This window comes from Astatotilapia calliptera, chromosome 20, assembly GCF_964374335.1.
Source record: "Astatotilapia calliptera chromosome 20, fAstCal68.1, whole genome shotgun sequence".
Classification (NCBI taxonomy): Eukaryota; Metazoa; Chordata; class Actinopteri; order Cichliformes; family Cichlidae; genus Astatotilapia; species Astatotilapia calliptera.
The window spans coordinates 18,228,167-18,249,580 of NC_137441.1; the positions used below are offsets into that span (position 1 = coordinate 18,228,167).

The following is a 21,414-nucleotide window of genomic DNA, read 5'->3' on the forward strand; positions in this document are numbered from 1 at the left end:
GTGATGTTGCAGCTCTGAAATATGGCCAAACTGGTGGCAAGTGGCATCTTGGCAGCTGAACGCTTGACTTTTCTCAGTTCATGGGCAGTTATTTTGTGCCTTGGTTTTTCCACACGCTTCTTGCGACCCTGTTGACTATTTTGAATGAAACGCTTGATTGTTCGATGATCACGCTTCAGAAGCTTTGCAATTTTGAGACTGCTGCATCCCTCTGCAAGATATCTCACTATTTTTGACTTTTCTGAGCCTGTCAAGTCCTTCTTTTGACCCATTTTGCCAAAGGAAAGGAAGTTGCCTAATAATTATGCACACCTGATATAGGGTGTTGATGTCATTAGACCACACCCCTTCTCATTACAGAGATGCATATCACCTAATATGCTTAATTGGTAGTAGGCTTTCGAGCCTATACAGCTTGGAGTAAGACAACATGCATGAAGAGGATGATGTGGACAAAATACTCATTTGCCTAATAATTCTGCACTCCCTGTAGAACCAGGCTGAATAAAAACAACACACATTCATCAAGAATCTAATGTGGAAGCGCATCATACACTATCACTGTCATTAGGTGGGGACAATGCAAAGCAAACATAGTTTATGTTTTACCTGATAGGTGCAATGTTGCTGTTGAGGGGTTGCTGCTGCTCCTGCTGCTGATAGTGCTGGAGGGCACGGCTGTGTTGATCTGAGACTGTAGACATTAAAGAGTCCATAGGAGAGATTGTAGCTGATTAAACAAGTGTTATGAGATAATAAAATGCACAGATTGGTGATAGCACTTGGAACCGTAGGGCAACAGATAAAAAAAAACTGTAGGAAATAAAGCAGGCTCTGCCTACGACTCTGTCAAGTGAAGGCTGTGTGCAGGCAGGCTAGGAGAAATGATGGACTTGAAACAAACAATTATTACTAAATGAGAAAGAAAGATGGATGGATGGATGGATGGATCACACAGCACGGGATGATGAAGATCACGACACAGACAAGGGAAGACACAGGACTTAAATATACAGAGGACGCAATCAGAGAAAGGGAAACAGCAGAGAAACACAGCTGGGACAAATCAGGGCTAACGAGACAAAGGAAGCAAAACTAGACACATTAACATAAGACATGGACCTTCAAAGTAAAACGGGGAACACAGACTGAACTCACAGACACAGACTCACAAGCAGACACTTCAACAGAGTGAGCAGAGACGTGAGATGAGGGCAGACCGACTGGACACAGAACAGTGGGAGTATGGGATTAAACTTAGGAACTACAAAATCACACACAGAAGAACTGGGGAAAAGAGAAATGCAAAATGCAAAAACAGAAACCAAAACCTTCACAGTAATAAAACAAAATAAGAACTGAAAACACTGGGTCAATGACCCAGGTACCCTAATAGACTCACTGTGGTAGAACTTGACTTAAGCGGTCAAAGAAGTGCAGGAGACTGATGCTGTCCAGTGTAGCAAGTGATTTATTCACCATTTTGAAAAGGTAGTTTACAAGCAATTAATGTCCTTCCTAGAAGAACAGGGTATTTTAGAAGTTTTCCAATCTGGTTTTAAAGCTGTACATAGTACCGAATCTGCCCTTTTTTTATTAATATTCTTTATTTCTACAATATTACCTCATAAAGATGATTACAGGCATTAATTAACACAGTTTACAAGAGAAAAACGAAACAAAACGAGAAGAAAGACAGATAGAAAGAAAGAGAAAGAAAAAAAAAAAAAAAAAAGGAAAAAAATATATATATATATAAAATAAAAGGAGAAAGCTCTGTCGGGAGTAAACAATTAACTAAATTGGTGGTTTCAAGCTTTAAAGAGAAAATTCGGTTTATAGGTATTAACATATTGGACCCACTTATCCCAGCACAGATGGAACCAGGCCATCCTGTCATTAACATGAGCTGTTACTTCCTCCATCCTATATATCTCTAACGTAATTTCCCACCATAATGACAAAGTCGGTATGTCTTGCGAGGACCATTTCTTTGTTATACATTTCTTACTTGCAACCAATAAAGCTCGTAACAGACATATGTCACTTTTGGACCAGTTCTGCGGTATACAGCCAAAAAAAATTGTCTTCATATCCTGAGGGAATGTACGGTTAAAAATGCCTTGTAATATACCATGAATGTCTTTCCAGTAAGTCCGTAGCACAGGACAGTCCCACATAATATGGGTGTGATGGGCTCCTTGGTATCCACAGTTTCGCCAGCACACGGGAGGATTCCCATCATAGTGAGCCTTTTGACATGGAGTGATAAAGAACCTTATCAGAGTTTTCCATCCGAACTCCCTCCAGCTTTTGGAGGAAGTACTCCTCCATTGCCATTCCCACATCTGAGTCCATTCTTCCCTAGAAATACACATCCCTCCCTCCTTTTCCCATAACATCTTCACATAATCAGTTGAGTGTGGAAGCTTATTCATAAAAAAATTGTACCAAAAAAAAATGAGTCTTGTGTCAACATCCCCACTGTACGCCTGTCTAAATAAAGTTACCATTTCCACGTTAGTATTTGACATCTGACCGATTGTTGTCTTTATATAGTGTCTTATTTGCAAGTATCGAAAAAAATCCTGTTTTTCTAGATTGTGTCTCTGTTTCAGCATGTCAAAACTAATAAGGTTCCCATCCTTTATCAAACTATCATATGTAGATAACCCTTTAGCAGGCCAGCTTTTAAAACGTGAGTCCAATTTATTCGGGGTAAAGTCAGAATCATATGCATACCATTTGAATAAAGCCAAATCCTGTTCAAGTTTGAATTCTTTCACAACTTTTCTCCATATATTAAGTGTGCACGACACCCAGGGGTTATGAATCTTGTCAATATATTTTCGAATATTCGAGTCCATCAGGACAGCTTGTATTGGGGAGGAAAATATATTCTCCTCTATAGTCTTCCAGTGTGCTTGGTAGCTTGTATCACACCAATTAACCACCGTTTTCAACTGAGCAGCCCGATAATAATTTTTTAGTGATGGCAACCCCCATCCTCCCACCTTCTTATGTAATTGTAAAGTTTTAAAACAAACCCTCGGCCGCTTCCCCCCCCATATAAACCGCGATATTATTTTATCCCATTCATTGAAACGACTTGGATCAATGGATATTGGTAGTGTTTGGAATAAATATAATATTCTTGGCAAGATATTCATTTTAATAGATTCAACTCGTGAGTGTAAAGAAAGAAAGGGGATCATGTTCCATCGCCTAATATCACCCACTATTCTCCTTTGTAGAGAACCAAAATTCTCCTCAAATAGTTTAGTTAAATCCTTGGGAATAACAACTCCTAGATATTTCAATGATTGTGCTTGCCAATTCATTGGATATTGAACAACCATGTGAGCTGGGGGGTTGTAGTTATAGCTGAGAATTTGAGTTTTAGACATATTAATTTTATATCCAGAGAGTTTCCCAAATTTTTGACACAGATTCATCAGCGAAGGCAAGGAGTTAGTGGGCTGATCTAAATAGATCAATATGTCATCCGCATAACAAGCGAGCTTGTGTTCCTGTCCTGCAATAGTGATCCCCTTAATGTCTTTATTTTGTCTAATTGATTGTGCCAAGGGTTCTAAGTACAATGCAAACAGGAGCGGGGACCAAGCACAGCCTTGTTTATTTCCTCTCTGCAGAACGAAGCTATTTGAGAGAGAACCATTAACTTTAATTCTTGCGGTGGGGTTAGTGTATAGTGCCCTCACCGTATCAACAATTCCCTTATGTAAGCCGAATTTATCCAGGACTTTATATAGAAAGTCCCAATTTACAGAATCAAAGGCTTTTTCTGCATCAATACTCATAAGCATGGCTGTACTCTTAGATGTCTGTATCTGATGTATTACATGAAGAGTTCTACGTATATTATCCTGGGTCTGTCGTCGTCTTATAAACCCCGTTTGATCATTGCTAATTAAGTCAGGTAAAAATTCTTCCATTCTCCTGGCCATTATCGAAGTAAACAATCTATAATCTATGTTAAGGACAGAAATAGGTCTATATGAGCCACACTCCATTTTGTCTTTCCCTTCTTTCGGAATAGCCGAAATAATTGCCTCCTTCCAACTCGGTGGAATTTGCGCTGTTTTTAACACCCAGTTAAAAGTAGTAAGTAGTGTAGGGATCAAATCCTGTTTGAATTCCCGATACCACTCCGCGGTGTAACCATCGGAGCCTGGTGACTTATTTGATTTCAGCCTATTGATGGCATTCACAAGTTCAGCTTCGGTCACCTCCGCTATCATCGTTTTATTTTGTTCCTCGTTAAAGCTTGGTAGGCATAAAGAGTTCAGGAAGTTGTCCATTTCGTGTTCAGCCCCCCCTGGGACTCCCGCATATAATGTTTTATAAAATGATTCAAAGGCGTTCTGTATCTTGCAAGGATGAGTCATTATATTCCCCGTCTCTGGGTGTTTGATTTTAGTTACAGTATTCTCCGCTATCTTCTTCTTAAGTTTCCATGCTAAAATTTTCATTGATTGCGATCCTCCATCATAATGTTTCTGTTTCAAATATAACAATTTTCTCTTTATCGTCTGTATACTCTGCGTATTTATTTCATTTCTAATCATTGTTAGTTTCTGCAAGGTGCCCGCTGAAGGCTTATGTTTGTGCTCACTTTCTAATTGTTTTTGAATCGCTTGTAAATCTTCCATTTTTTTCTCTCTTGCTTTTTTTTGGAAGGAGGCAAATGCTATAATCTTCCCCCTCATAACAGCTTTTAATGCGTCCCATAGTATCGGGGGTAAAACCTCCCCATTATCATTAATTTCAAGGTAATCTTTGAGCTCTGCCTTTATTACTTTCCTAAATTCTACATCTTTAAGCAGGGATGAATTCAATCTCCAAATTGAAACTTTTGGGTGTACATTCATATCAATCGTTAGGTACAGCGGTGCGTGATCACTTATATCTATCAAGCCCATCTCGCATGTTAAGATTTTATCCCTATCTCTTCCAAACATTAAAAAATAATCTATCCTCGTGTAAAGTGAGTGTGGGGCTGAAAAATGAGAGTAATCCCTCCTTGTAGGAAAGCGATTTCTCCATACATCAATTAAACCCACCTCATCGAACAGTGCTGAGATTCTTTTATATAATGTACTCGATCCCGGCTTCTTTCTTTTAGAGCTATCTAGGTCCGGTTGTAGGCGTATATTCAGATCACCGCCGCAAATTAAAGGGCCTTGAGTTTCTGTCACCATTATGTTAACAATGTACTTAAAAAAGCTTAGGTCACTTCCTGGTGGGGCGTACACATTCATTAGAGTAACCTGATTACCATCAACTGTTCCCCGTACCAGTATAAATCTCCCATCCTTATCTTTAAGTTCAAATGACTTTTCAAAGTTCAGTGCCCTGGAAATCAAGATTACCACGCCCCGTCTGTGGCCTGATTCATACGCTGAGGAGAACATATTTGTAAAACCCATCCTCCTGAGTTTTTCATGTTCATTATTATTCAAGTGTGTCTCTTGTAAATATACTATCTGCGCTCGATCTTTCTTCATTTTATTCAAGATTCGGCTTCGTTTAATGGGGTTCGTGAGCCCATTCACATTAAAAGATATAACCTTAATTCCTCTAGTAGTCATTTATCCGAAATAAAATATCCAGACTTAATTAATTTATCAACTGGTAAACTCCCTTTAACAACCCAAATAATAAACAACCACAATCGTCCAGAATCGGACAAAGAAAAAACAAAACAAGACAAAAAAACAAAAATAATATGTGATTCCAAGGTTGGGGTCAGTCCTAACAGACCCTGGCACGTATATCCCATAGACAGGGGGAAACCTCCCCTTACTGGAGGGCAAGGGCCCCTGCTAGCTCCTTTAAGGTGCATTTCTCCACAGTCTCTCTGCAATCTTAATCATCTAATAAGGGAAAAGTTTTTGTTATCTCACCCATTGCGGCCGCACAGTATATCTCCATTAGTCTCCTGTCGTAGAGGGAGAGCACCTTCTAGATAGCTGAAGCTGCTCACTATTGGGACTTTCTCTATGTCCCTCCGAGTCACACCGCTGCGACTTTCCAATCTTCGCCCACGTCAAATTTGACAGCTGTTCCATTAAAGTCTGCTTCTGGGCAACTTTATCAATCTGAAATCCCCTTGTCCGCATGTCCGCGGTTGCTTCCTCCGCCGTCGCATAAAGCATGGTTCCCTCTTGATAGAAGACCCTTAATTTAGCAGGATAAGGAGTCTGGAACCTTATGTTCTGTTGTTTCAGAGCTCTTTTAGCTTCAGCGTAGCCTTTACGTTTTCGCAGAATAGCTGGTGCATAATCCTGATCGAAATATATTTTCTGACCGTTCAACAGAACAGTCCTCTTGGCCCACGCTTTACGCAAAACTTCTTCCTTGGTGTTGTAACGTGCAAAACAAATCAATATCGAACGTGGGGTTCCCTCTCGGTTCCTCACTGCTCCCGGGGCCCGGTGTGATCTCTCAATACCAAGCTCTGTGCCCTGGGGGAGGTCGAGGCATTCCGTCAATACTTTTTCCACAAAAACTGTCATCGAAGACCCCTCCACTCCTTCAGGGACATTATACAGCCTCAGATTCTGTCGCCGGGCCCGGCTTTCCTGATCCACAATTTTGTTTTCTTGCTCGTTGATAATTTTTAACATCTTTAGCATCACCTGTTCCGCGTTTTGGACCCGGTCTTCCAGCTTTGCAATGCGGGTTTCTGCTTCGGTTATCCTGTTATTGGCTCTGACCAAGTCGGATTTAAATTCTTGGAACTCTCTTCGAAAGTCCCGTAATTCTTCCAGTATCATGGTCAAGCCCGAGCCTTCATCCATATTGGCCCTAGTATTGACTTCATGTCGAGATGGCGATGCCGCTGCCATAGGCCCTTCGTTTACACGTTCTTCTGCTGAGCTTTTCTGTTTGTCTCTTTTCCCCATGTTCGCCCCGCTTGTAACTCTACTATCTATCAAAAATTGGTAATAATTTTGACACTTCGCGGGGTGAACAAATCATATATGAGAGAGCGCTACTCGTTAGGCTGCCATGCGTTGGGATGACGTCACCGGAAACCTCTAACGCCCCGAATCTGCCTTTTTAAGAGTTTTTAATGATGTGTTTTTGGCAAATGACTCAGGTGACTGTGTTATCATTGTGCTGTTAGATTTAACTGCTGCTTTTGATACAGTGGATGATAATATTTTAATTTCCCGTTTAGAGCAGTTGGTGGGTATGCGGAGTACCGCACTGCAGTAGCTCAGATCCTATTTGGCAGAGCGAACTTTCTCTGTGAAACTAGGGGAGTTTGTATCCTCTGCTGCTTCTCTTCAATGTGGGGTCCCACAGGGTTCAGTTTTAGGCCCGCTTCTTTTCTCTCTATATCTCCTACCCCTTGGGTCTATTTTCAGGAAACATGGGATTTCTTTCCACTGCTACGCCGATGACTCCCAGATTTATTTCCCACTTAAAAAGATAAATGGCTTCTCAGTAGACCTGCTGCTCAGATGCCTTGATGAAATAAGGGCCTGGATGGCTTTGAACTTTTTACATTTTAATGAACAGAAAACAGAAGTGATGGTTTTTGGTGGCGCTTCTGAGGCCACTATTATAGATCTTGGTTCACTGGCACAGTATGTTAAACCAGTCATCACTAATCTGGGAGTTAAAATAGAGGCAAATCTTAAACTTGAAAGCCAGGTCAGAGCTGTTGTAAGATGTAGCTTTTTTCATTTGAGGGAATTAGCCAAAATAAAGCCTATCTTATCGAAACAGCATTTTCAGACAGTAATCCATGCCTTTGTTACTTCTAGGCTGGATTATTGTAACGCACTTTATTTTGGGGTTAGTGATGCGTCCATTAGGCGCCTGCAGGTTGTGCAAAATGCTGCAGCACGTCTTTTAACTGGAACAAAAAAGTTTGAGCACATTACCCCAATTTTAATTTCACTCCACTGGCTACATGTACATTCTAGGATTGTTTTTAAAATTCTCTTATTTGCTTTTAAATCTCTTAATGGCCTGCCCCCCCCCCCCCCCCCCACCTCTCGGAGCTACTACAACCATATACACCTGCCCGTTCCCTTAGGTCCGCCAATCAGCAGCTCCTTAAGGTACCGAAAACTAAGTATAAATTTAAAGGTGATCGTGCTTTTGCTGTAGTTGCTCCAAAGTTGTGGAATGATCTACCCTTGCATCTTAGGCAGGCCTCTTCTCTCTCTGAATTTAAAAGTCTTCTTAAAACATATTTATTCGCTGAAGCCTTTGGCATTGATTAGAGGGGTTGACTCAATTTGTTTTAACATATTTCAATTTATTTTAGTTTTTTAGTTATTTATTTTATCTTATCTCATTTTAATTTTCTTTACTTATGCTATTAGCATGTACAGCACTTTGTGAACTCTGGTTTTTATGTTAAAGTGCTTCATAAATAAAGGTGGTATGGTATGGTATGGTATGGTATTTTGTGACCCAAAAAATATTTACAAAGAAACAAATAAACTCAACTCCAAATTAACTCAGTTCAAATAAACATAACTGAACTTAAATCAACGGAAATTAAGGTCAAACTGCACACAGCTACACTGACCTGAACCTTTCTTCCCGAAACACCTGAGTTCTTCTGCTTAAATAGTCCACTTAACCAAACAATTTCTCCTCTGGACTATTCCATTCAGTAAGTAGGTAAGATGAACATTATTATATTCAAACCTCTACTACTCCTCCTTACTGGCAACAAACTCTGTGGTGTAATCAATACATATCACAACAATAAATCTATTTCTTTATAAACCCTCTAAAATCAACTTTATTAAATTATAAGAGTTCTTCCCCTTCTGCACTTGGTCTCTTCCTGTGACCTCAGATGAACTCAGAAGGTATAAAGCAGGAAGTAAAACTACATTTCCTCCTTTTGTTTCTAGAAGACAGGTACGTAAGGAAAGTTCTAAACAATACAAATTAACAGTTGAAATATAGAACATGTTAACTTAACAAACTTGTAGGAATTGATTTAAACCAAGATGTTATATTATATAATCTGTAAAAGTGCAAAACATAAACAAACCCGGGATAGTAGATGTTTGCCTATTGCAGATTACATGTGAAATATGGTTAAATCAAAACAAGAATGTTAACTAAGAATATAGACAAATGGTCTTCTCACCCACTTTGTCACACTCACTCTTTGCCTCTCTTCCTCCTTCCATCTCCTCATCTCATCTATCACTCTCTACTTGCTGTCTATCTAAGTACAAGGCACAATATGATGTTGTATTAAACTATTATTTAATTATTCACACTAAACAACTCTTACACCTAATCTCTAATAAAGTAATGATAGAATAAAGGTTACAGAACCAAAACATTGCAGCTGTGTTTATTATTGTTTTTATACTTGAGTAATAATTGTAAAAAATCTACACACACACACACACACACACACACACACACACACACACACACACACACACACACACACACACACAGTAACATTTGACACCTTCTCCAGAATACTGTATATACTATGGCCACTCGCCTAGCTTGGGAGTCACCGCACCTAGTGCTCCGATTACCACGGGGACCACCGTCACCTTCACCCTCCACATCCTCTCGAGCTCTTCTCTGAGCCCTTGGTATTTCTCCAGCTTCTCGTGTTCTTTCTTCCTGATATTGCTGTCATTCGGAACCGCTACATCGATCACTACGGCCGTCTTCTTATGTTTGTCTACCACCACCACGGTTGGTTAGCCACCACCATTTTGTCCGTCAGTATCTGGAAGTCCCACAGGATCTTAGCTCGGTCATTCTCCACCACCCTTGGGGGCATCTCCCATTTTGACCTTGGGACTTCCAGGTTATACTCAGCATAGATGTTTCTGTACACTATGCCAACCACTTGGTTATGGCGTTCCATGTATGCCTTGCCTGCTAGCATCTTGCACCCTGCTGTTATGTGCTGGATTGTCTCTGGGGCATCTTTACACAGCCTGCACCTGGGGTCTTGCCTGGTGTGATAGACCCCAGCCTCTATGGATCTTGTACTCAGAGCTTGTTCTTGTGCTGCCATGATTAGCGCCTCTGTGCTGTCTTTCAGTCCAGCTTTGTCCAGCCACTGGTAGGATTTCTGGATATCAGCCACCTCCTCTATCTGCCGGTGGTACATACCGTGCAGGGGCCTGTCCTTCCATGATGGTTCCTCGTCTCCCTCCTCTTTCTTGGGTTTCTGCTGCCTGAGGTATTCACTGAGCACTCGGTCAGTTGGGGCCATCTTCCTAATGTATTCTTGGATGTTCGTTGTCTCATCCTGGACTGTGGTGCTGACACTCACCAGTCCCCGGCCCCCTTCCTTCCACTTAGCGTACAGCCTCAGGGTGCTGGACTTGGGGTGAAACCCTCCATGCATGGTAAGGAGCTTTCTTGTCTTTATGTCAGTGGCTTCTATCTCCTCCGTTGGCCAGCCTATTACCCCAGCAGGGTACCTGATCACGGGCAAGGCGTAGGTGTTGATGGCCCGGATCTTGTTCTTACCATTCAGCTGACTCCTCAGGACTTGCCTGACCCTCTGCAGGTACTTGGTGGTTGCAGCCTTTCTAGCGGCCTCTTCATGGTTCCCATTTGCCTGCGGGATCCCCAGGTACTTGTAACTGTCCTCTATGTCTGCAATGTTGCCTTCTGGTAGTTCAGTCCCCTCAGTTCTGACTACCTTCCCTCTCTTTGTTACCATTCGACTACACTTCTCCAGTCTGAACGACATTCCAATGTCATTGCTGTATAGCCTGGTAGTGTGGATCAGTGAATCGATGTCTCGTTCACTCTTGGCATACAGCTTGATGTCATCCATGTACAGGAGGTGGCTGACAACTGCTCCATTCTGTAGTCGGTATCCGTAGCCAGTCTTGTTAATGATCTCACTGAGGGGGTTCAGGCCTATGCAGAACAGCAGTGGGGACAGAGCATCTCCTTGGTAGATCCCACACTTGATGGTGACTTGTGCTATGGGCTTGGAGTTGGCCTCTAGTGTTGTACGCCACATCCCCCTTGCAGTCTCGGCTGATTGTTCTGTCTACCAGTAGCTGGTATTTTGCGCCTCTGGTATTCTTGCCAATCCCTTTCTGTGCCCCACTCATGTATTGACCCATGTGCCTGTTCATCTTAGCCGATATGATGCCTGACAGGAGCTTCCATGTAGTACTGAGGCAGGTTATTGGTCGATAGTTGGATGGGACCGGTCCCTTCTTGGGGATCAGAACCGTTCGACCTTCGGTTAGCCATTCCAGGTGTCTCTCGTTAACTAGCAGCTGGTTCATTTGTGCTGCCAGACGCTCGTGGAGTGCAGTCAGCTTCTTCAGCCAGTAGGCGTGAACCATGTCGGGCCCTGGTGCTGTCCAGTTCTTCATACTGGAGACCCTTTCTTGGATATCTGCCACTGTGATGGTTACTGGACCCTGTTCAGGGAGGTTGCTATGGTCTGCCCTCACATCCACTAGCCACTGAGCATTGCCGTTATGGGTTGCTTCCTTCTCCCATATGCTCTTCCAGTATTGCTCTGTCTCCAGCCTTGGTGGTGTTGTTCTCTTATTGTTCCCTTGCCACTGAGAGTACACCTTTGCTGGTTCCGTGGAGAACAGCTGGTTTATTCTCCTGCCTTCTATCTCTCTGGTGTACCTCCTCAAGTGGCTGGCCAAGGCTGTGAGTCTTTGCTTGGCAGTTTCCAAGGCCTCAGGTAAGGACAGTTTGATGTATTTCTTATGCACCTTCTTTGCCGCACCTTTCTGCAACTCCGTTAGTTGGCTAACCTCCCTCCGTGCTACTTTGATCTTGCTCTCTAGCCTCCTTCTCCATGGAGGGTACTGCCCCTTGTGGCTGTTCAACTTGTAGCCAAGCATCTCACTGATCACTGCTGCCGTATTGTAGATCAGCTTGTTAGTGTCAGTAATCGTGGTTGTAGGTATCGTCCGTAGTGCTGCATTAACATCATCTAGCAGACCTTCTGAGGGTACTTCACGTAATCTTGGTAACCGGCTACGGGGGATCCAGGCTTTCAAGCTTGGCCATGATCCTATTTTTCAGGTCAGTTCCTCTCGCACTCAACGATCCTTCTCCTATCGCACTTGGGGCTATGTACCCAATCTCGGGTGGGGGTGATGATATCTCCCCCCTGACCTGGAGTCCTGACTCCTCCTTGCCTTAGCATTTATGTTGTACCTCGTCAATCTCTAGTTGTGACAGCAGTCCCTTCTTTCGAATGTTGGAACACATCCCTCATCCTATTCATGTAGCCCCTTCCGCCAGGGTTACTTGCGTAGTAGCATTCCAACAACGCCCTGTTTTCGTCTCTTGCCCACCAATGCCTTCTTGTTCCAGTAGCCCACTTGTCGTCATGGTGCCCTGGTTCCTCAACACCTGAGGCGGACCTTGTTGATCCGGGCAACATCCGAGCCGGCATGCCTTCGTATTTATCTGTCTCACTCATGTCTGCGGTAGGCTCACTTAGCATAGGGGGTCTAGCCTTAGGACCCTTACTGGATACAGACGCCCCAGGCAGGAATCGAATAAGGATTGCTAAGGTATATATATATATATATATATATATATATATATATATATATATATATATATATATATATATATATATATATATGAGTGATACTGAGTAGTTTTAGCTGTATGAGATGAGAAAGCATTTCACTAATTAAATATGTTAATTTATTAACACATTATTGTTTTAATAACTGAACTGACCTTTGAATAATTTGTTTATCTGTTCTGTTTCAATAATTAATTATTTGTTTAGAGATGATTTATAACGTTATTAATGTTTCAAACATGTCTGCTATGTTTGGCCAGCTGGAGGCAGCTCTTCACAGCCCATCTCAGTCCAGACTGCTTGGTTTCTGCACTGCCAGCACATCCTTGCCACAGGGTTACCTTTGGGTGAGTTTAAGCTTCCACTGTTCAGAAAACATCTTTTTTATTCAGTATTCACCTGCTCCTATGTGGATCTGTATGTTTGAATGCATTATTCAGTGCGGTTTCTGTTTTATGTCTGTATAACCACTACCACGGTGTTAGCTCTGCTGCTGGGGTAAGCTTGTCCCCCTGTTGTAAGAACTTATGTATAAAACCTTGGCTGTTCAAATCGGTGCTTTCGAGACACACTGTTATTGGTACATTACGGATCCATGGCATAATTGCTTTGACTGTTGGTTTTTTTTTTGTTTTGTTTTGTGATAAGCAAAGCTACTTTTCTCCTGTCATGGTCTTCAGGTTGCTGGTGGAGGTGGCAACTCCAACCATGGGCAAGTAGAGATTTTCTCTCTGAACCGAGCCAGTGCCCGCTTGGTCAAAACCCTCCCACTGAGAGCCCCAGTCCTTTGCCTGGAGTATGTGAAGGAGCCGTGCCCCAGTACAGTGCTCCAGGAGGGGACTGAGAAAGGCCCAAGGGCAGCCAAGACAGGAAACATAATCTGTGTTGGCCTGCAGGACGGCAGGTCAGTCTTTTCCAACACAGGACATTATTTAGTTTTATAGCTGTCGGAACATTAAGTATTGTTTGGACCACAGTTTTGTTATATTTGACTAACGATTGTAAGTTTAGAAAAAAAAAAGAAGAAGACAATTCCTCAAAATATTGAACCATTTTTTTTAATATCATCAATTTTCTTTCACTTCATCGACCAGTTTTAAGGCCAGGATGAACCCTCTTTTGTCACTGCTGCTAAAAACAATTATTTTTGCTGCTGACATATGTTTTTGTGGGAGTTTACAGTTGCTCATTCATGCCGAGGTTTGCACCAGGCAGTTTTTACGCTGATTATGCCATTATTATTTTTTTCCCCAGAAAAAGGATGTCTAAACCCATTTTGTAATTTTATGTTGCTATAAACTGAAAGAATGTGGTACTCTGCTGTTATTTGATTTGGATTGCACAAAAAAGGCTTAAGAAAACAAGTTGATTGCAAAATACATTATTCTAAAAAAAATATATATAAATAAATAATCAAAGACAACCTTAAAACTTACATGAAAAGCATGAAATCAGGTAATGACATTCAATTTTCTTATGTATCTCTTTGAGCAGATTGTACTATGAGATTTTGAAAGACTAATGTAGAGCTATGTTATTTTGTTACAGCAGCAACAGCAACAATCTGGCCCCATGTGTAATATGTGACTTTTCTGTCTGCTTGTCTTTCCAGTATCCATGTTCAGAGCAGTGTGGACACAGCTGTTCAGTGCCTGCTGACCTTGGTAAACCCTGACAACTGTCCAGTGCTCTGCCTCAAACATTTACTGTCGTTCCTTTTTGCTGGACTGGCTAATGGCAAAGTAGCTATATACCACAGAAAAACTGGAGGTGAGCTGTCACAGATACCACTCTCACATGATGCGAGTTTGCATGTCAGACTAATGAGGTCATGCACTAGCGTAGTAGGAGCTAAATCACAGAGCTCAAATTAGGTTCTAACCAACTAATTCTTCCTGTCAGAGCGACTGTGGGATGTGGATTCATGCAAGCTAGTGTCTCTTGGCTCCAAGCCGGTCTACTGTCTGCTGACACTTGAAGACACTATGTGGGCCAGCTGTGAAAACCAAGTCACTGTCATACAAGGAGACAGCCTCTGCATGCAGGTATATTGACTGTTCAGTATGCACACTGAGAACACTTTTACACTTACACTTTACTTTACACTTTACACTTTCCCTTGTGCTCTGCAATGGATGTGTATACTGTTACAGTGGTGGATCCATGTCAAAATGACCCAATAATGAGGCTGGCATTTTTACAAGTGATTCCTGTGAACCAACGGCTCAAGCTTCAGAGTCCTCTAACTATTGCATTTCAGACATTTTTTATATTCTTGGATGTATAATCCACCACAAATGCAAAACTAAATTATCAGACCAGCTCAACAGTCCCACCTACCTGCTGTTCAAAGCTGCTTTTTAAGGCAAATAAGACAAAAGGGCTTGTTTCAGAGAGACAGTGAACTGACAGGCTATGTCAAGGCCCAAAGTAAGCTCAATAAGTATTACCAGTTCTACAAGAGAAGAATAAAACTGTAAGTGTTAAATGTGTTTGATGGGTCAGCATCAACAGTAAACCACATTTAGGAAAATACTGCCTGGATTGGATTCCAACTCTGATTCCCAAAAAGCTGTGATACTCTGTGAAATGTATATAAAACAGAATGAAATGATTTGTTCTCATAAATCCATATTTTATTCACAGTAGAGCATCAAATATCAAATGGTTGTCAAAGGTCTGCCCAATTTTGACCAGGGATATTATTTTTGTTTCTCTGTTTTGAATTGAAATGCAGTTTAAATGCTTCATTTTTTTCCCAAAAAATGAAAAGAGCTCGAGTTTACAATACTCACATCCATGTGTATTATTTGATTCTGTCGCCCGCTAAAACCCTTTTAAATGAAAAAAAAAATTTGCACTTTGGGGCGAGGTTTCTTGTGTGATTAAATGCAATTAATCGTAATTAATTAATTACAAAGCCTCTAATTAATTAGATTATTTTTTAATCGAGTCCCACCCCTAGTAAATATGTATTCTCAGCATACACACTTGCCCGAATACTACAGATGACTACAGATGACAGTCACAACTAGGCAAGAGCTTTATTTACTGAACAACCAGCAGATTATTGTTTACATGAATTAAAATATTCTTCAGAACATTCATGTACCGTGTTTTCCTAAAAAAATATTTTCCACAAAATGAGTCATATGACACATTTTGTGAAACCAACTGACATGTTTTTTTTGACAGATAAGCCACAGATTAACCCTTTCTCTCTGTGTTTCAGAGCTTCGAAGCCCACTCAGATCCAGACTTCCATGTTAGCCATATGGTCCATTCAGGTGGAGGTGTTTGGATGGCCTTCACCAAAGGATCCTCCATTCATCTGTTCCACACAGAGACCTTGCAACAACTGCAGGAAATCAACATCTCCACCCGTACCAACTATCTGTCACCAGGCAAGGCCAAAAACGATACTGTCACCGAGACAGACGGGCATACCAAGAATACAGCATAGCTGCTTTTAGACCTGTGTTTAGCATTTCTAGAATATTGTTGTCACTGACTGAATGTTCAGATGTCATGTTGAATGGGTCTCCTTTCTGTCCCTTGCACCAACCTTATTAATACCTTTGGGGACAGAGCCTTCAGTGTGGCAGCCCCCACCCTCTGGAACTCTCTCCCATATGAGACTCACGATGGCACGACACTGGAGTCCTTCAGGAAACTTCTCAAAACTCGCCTCTTCAACAAATCCCACAACCCATAGCTATTTTAAGCTCTAGTTACTGTTGTGTAAAGCAAAGTTGGGTTTCTTGAAAGACACTATACAAATCTAAGTTATTATTATTATTGAACCCAACTGCATGGCAGGGCAACCTTGTTCCTTCAGGGAACAGAAGTTAGCAGAAGTTGTTATTAAATGATGCATTTCTGTTCTATACAACTTGCTCCCATTCTTACGAACAATATGTAATGCTGTCTATCTAACATTCAGACATTCAGTTACATAGTGTCATCACAGGTTATCTGCCTTAAAGGCATGAATAGAGATGTCTTCAGCCAAGACACACAGGGGTGTGATATCCCATACTACAATACGTTTACAGTTTACTGGAAACTTTCCCTTCCTGTTCACGTTTTCCTTAAGATCTCCACGCTGTAAATTGAACTGAGCTGCTCAGTGACAGAGCTCAGCCCGAGTTCAAATTTTGGCAGACTACACACACACACAGTGTTGTCAGGGCTGGGCAGGAATAAAACATGTACAGTTAGACTATGACCAATGTAATGGTTAAATGTTTGTTTTCCAGGTCACGTTTGTGTATCCAGCTTACTGATCTCTCAGGGTATGTTGTGGGTGGGGACTAGCCAGGGCGTCATCATCACTTTCTCTGTACCGACTCTTGAGGGTATCCCGAAGATCACAGGTCAGAACATGCATCAGCGCTCCTGCTCTCTGATGTTTTTGTGACTGAAGTTGAATGTACACACAGCATGTGCTCATTACTGGTTGAACATCTCAAGATCTCTTGTGATATACAATATATCCATGTAGCATGATGGCCTGATAATGCACACGTACTCATGAAGGCTCTGGCACTCACCAAAACAAAGTTAACTCAATAAACTGGAAACTGAACCTTGAAAGCAACAAAGAAACAGGAGATATGCTCTATTTAACAAAAAATGACATTAATTCCCTCAAAAGAAGTGTAGCCATTATTTTTTTTATATATAAATCTATGAAAAAACGACTATTTCAATTCTATTTGCTTCCTAATTTATACTATTTGTTCCCCTATTAATTTACTTTATTATTTAGTTTTCTATTTTAGTTTATTGATGTGCGATATATATATCAAATAGTCCTGTGCATATGCTTTGCTTTGGAAACACTCTGCCTCTGTGGGTCTCAGTGCAAGTTTTTTAAAACTTCTTCCCCTTTTAACTCAAACTCCACTAAAACTGTGGTCCTGAAATGTTGATGATTCTCTGCAGGGTTGCATTTAAAAACACTCTTTTTAGTTCTATTGTATACTTAATGTTTGTTCAGTTTTAGTTTTTTTTGTCTTTTGGAACACATTTACTTCTTTCATGTGTTACTCTGGTAAAATGAGATAAAGTGAGCAGATGCACAACTTTTATATCCTCAGGTAAAGCGATGACATCTCTGAATGCTCACTGTGGTGCTGTAGATTTCCTGGTGTCAGCCTCCAGCACCCTGGCCTCTGATTTGCTTCGACGGGATTCCATCTTCAACATTAGCAAAGAGAGTGCTAATGGAGAGGGAGGAGGAGGTGGAGGTAATGTTGAAGGAGAAAGAGGAGAGCAGAAGCTGGAAAATAGCCACCATAGGGAGAACTTAGAAACTTCTCCATGGAAGCAGGACAAACCTAAGCATCTCCTATTGCAGTACCACCTCCATTCCACCTCCCAGCTTCCTGGGAAGCTGCTGACAGCTCAGCCAGAACAAGCGAACCCAAGGGCCTCCCCAGATCTCCAGATGGAGGACGGTTCCATCTATGAAGTAAATGAGGACCCCGATGTTTGGTTGAGAGGGCGGCCACTGGAGTTGGGGAAGGAGGGAGAGGCCAAACGTAACAAAGTCACTTCAACAGCCATCTTCTCTGGTGGAAGAGGATACCGCAGGATAGGACTGTCAGCATCAGAAGAAACCTGCTCAGACTCCAGTGAAAACACGCTGCTCGTGTGGCAGCTCCCTCTCACGCTTAGCCAGTGACAGCTTTCTTTGTCCTCAGTTACTCTAGTTCTAGTCACGTGTGATTACTCTTAGACCAGGCACGTTTAAACATTTAAGGTTGATTCTAAAGTCAAGGACATATCACCTTTGACAGTTGACAGTTAAAATAAAAGTAACATTACTTAAGCCTACAGATGACGACCGTCATCACAGTGGATACTAGGTGACAGCTTTATTTACTACAGTGAGCAGTAGTAATGTTGCATATCACAAAAATAGCGGCACCTGGCATCAGCAGGAAGCAATCCCCCAAAGAACCTGGCTTATATAGTATACTAATTTTAAAATCAGCAATGTGTTTCAAATGAAGCTGTACAATGTGATACTTGGTGGAACATTTCTGTATGGAAACAGGTTGTATGTGTATGTCAGATGAGTGTCAAGCCTCAGTGTCTGCATTTGGACATTAAACGTTTTGATTTGGACACATATCTCAGTGTTAGGCTAAACAAAATAGTGGCATATTATGAAAAGAACTTAATGAAAACCTGAATCTTTACATAATAAAGGAAAAAAATGTAAGAAAATTGCATCACAATGAAAGTTTCAATGGTGTGTGTGTGTGTGTGTGTGTGTGTGTGTGTGTGTGTGTGTGTGTGTGTGTGTGTGTGTGTGTGTGTGTGTGTGTGTGTGTGTGTGTGAGAGAGAGAGAGAGAGAGCGCGTGTGTGCAGCTACACCATAAATACAACATAAATACACAGACCCAGACAGTTAATGGAATCAAGTGATGTCTTTACTGTGAGCTGTTAAGATTCACTGCTGGAAATGTTCCACCTCCTAATACTTCTATTACCACTAGGATGACGACTTCCTACATCTGCCACAGCTGTTCCTTCAGTCTCGCCACTTCTCAGATGTCTAATGCTCCATCTGTCTGATGTTACTGTCAGCTGGCATAGCCACGTCTTTCACAGCTGTGGTCTTCTGCTCCTTGTCAACTATATCTGTTTGGTTGGCCAGAGGCTGCTTTTCTATCCGGAACTTGAAAGTCCCACAGGACCTTAATCCACTGTTGTTTCAACCACCTTTAGACGCAATGGGAACTTGGTGATGTCTAATCCATATGCAGCAAAGATGTTCTACAAGAGTCAGAGGCTTTCATGTAGTGAATCCAGGTGGTGCTGAGTTTGGTCTGCCTGTTCCTCGAATCTTCATGAACTGCTCAACCAGGAGCTGGTGCTTTGTAAACTGTTATTTCTAATGTCCTTCTGTGCTGTGCTCAATGGTTGACTCACGTGTCTACTTGTAACTAGCTTGGTTGCTGTGATGCGTTATTTATGGTCGTGCAGAGAGACCGCATCATCTGTCCAGGGATTGTGTGTCTGATTGCACTGAACTCTGTTGTCAGCCAGCTGCAAAGAAGAACAAAGTTGTAACATACAAAGAGTTGAAGTAAAACCAGGTGTTAAAAACAATATCTGTGCTTTACATGCTGTATTTTTTGAGCTCCCGTCCCCAGGGAACTCACTATTACTCACTGCTCTATTCCAGCCCACTTGGACAGTGCGTCTTGTGTGATTGAAAATCCCTTTCCCCTCCTGGTCTGTACATGCACACATTTGCGGGACTATAAATCCAACTTTAGTGGAGCTTCCATGTTGTGGGGATATTTCATGATTGTGGATTCTCTGCCCTGTATTGGCAAGTCCAGACAGGTACCTGCTGTTAGCAGCCCACTTATTTATGCTACCAGGCCTTCAATTAGCTTCTTCAGCCAAATGAAGAGTAGAGCGCCTCTTCAACCTGAGCCTGAGGTTGGGAAGAGTCCCACAGCTCTGGAAAACCTCCTGTGTTGTACCAGTGCCAAAGACTTCACGCCCCAAGGACCTCAACAGCTACAGGCCGGTGGCTCTGACATCCCACCTGATGAAGACCCTGGAGCGGTTGGTCCTGGCTCAGCTTCGGCGCCTAACAAGCTCATCACTGGACCCACTTCAGTTTGCCTACCAGCCTGGCATTGGAGCGGATGATGCCGTCATTCACCTCCTACATTGTTCCCTCGCTCACCTGGAGACCGCTGGAAGCACTGTGAGAATCATGTTCTTTGATTTCTCCAGTGCCTTCAACACTATTCTTCCCTCGGTTCTGAAGGACAAGCTGGAGAACTCTGGAGTGGACCATCACCTCACTACCTGGATTTTGGACTACCTCACCGACCGACCACAGTATGTGAGAACTCAGGGCTGTGTGTCGGACAGGGTCGTCTACAGTACGGGGGCCCCACAGGGAACGGTTCTGGCTCCGTTCCTCTTCACCATCTACACTGCAGACTTCTCCCACAATTCCACCCAGTGCTTCCTGCAGAAGTTCTCTGATGACTCTGCAATAGTCGGCCTCATCACTGATGGGGACGACAAGGAGTACAGAGGACTGACTCAAGACTTTGTGGACTGGTGCCAGCTGAACTACCTCCAGATCAACGCCAGTAAAACCAAGGAGCTGGTGGTAGACTTCCGCAGGCACAAGCATCCTCCACTGCAACCACTGAACATCCAAGGTATGGACATTGAGGCTGTGGACAGCTACAGGTACCTTGGTGTTCATCTGAACAACAGACTGGACTGGACTCATAACTCAGACGCCCTCTACAGGAAAGGGCAGAGCAGGCTGTACCTGCTGCAGAGACTCAGGTCGTTTGGAGTGGAGGGCCCACTCCTGAAGACCTTCTATGACTCTGTGGTGGCTTCTGCTATCTTCTATGGTGTGGTCTGCTGGGGCGGCAGCATCTCTGCCGGGGACAGGAAGAGACCGAACAGGCTGATCCGAAGGGCCAGCTCTGTTCTAGGATGCCCTCTGAGTGACAGGAGAATGGCGGCTAAGCTGTCATCCCTGTTGGACAACATATCCCACCCCATGCAGCAGACTGTGACAGCACTGAGCAGCTCCTTCAGTGGGAGACTGCGGCACCCACGGTGTGGGACGGAGAGATTTCGCAGGTCTTTCCTCCCCACTGCTGTCAGACTCCACAACAAAGACTTTAACTGATCAAACACACACATCCACACATGTGCAATAACACTAAGTGCAATAATCTTTTCTGGCATCGTTGTATTTTTACTCAGTTGTATATAGCATTTGTATTCTATTTTTATCTTATTGTATATTTTATTCTATTTTATTCTACTGTAT

General features: G+C 42.4%; 1 protein-coding gene across 3 annotated transcripts in view; it reads left to right on the forward strand.

Moving 5' to 3' along the window:
• Positions 1-18,822, forward strand: part of arhgef10lb (Rho guanine nucleotide exchange factor (GEF) 10-like b) — a 46,296-nt gene extending 27,474 nt beyond the window's left edge. For all 3 annotated transcript variants that reach the window (XM_026154247.2, XM_080294436.1, XM_026154246.2), the window contains 7 exons: positions 12,835-12,921; positions 13,255-13,478; positions 14,187-14,344; positions 14,477-14,619; positions 15,807-15,978; positions 16,834-16,950; positions 17,677-18,822. In XM_026154247.2, coding sequence (XP_026010032.2) covers positions 12,835-12,921; positions 13,255-13,478; positions 14,187-14,344; positions 14,477-14,619; positions 15,807-15,978; positions 16,834-16,950; positions 17,677-18,263 — 1,488 coding nt within the window. In that variant the 3' untranslated portion in view covers positions 18,264-18,822. The remainder of the gene's footprint in view (positions 1-12,834; positions 12,922-13,254; positions 13,479-14,186; positions 14,345-14,476; positions 14,620-15,806; positions 15,979-16,833; positions 16,951-17,676) is intronic.
• Positions 18,823-21,414: the final 2,592 nt, after the last annotated feature.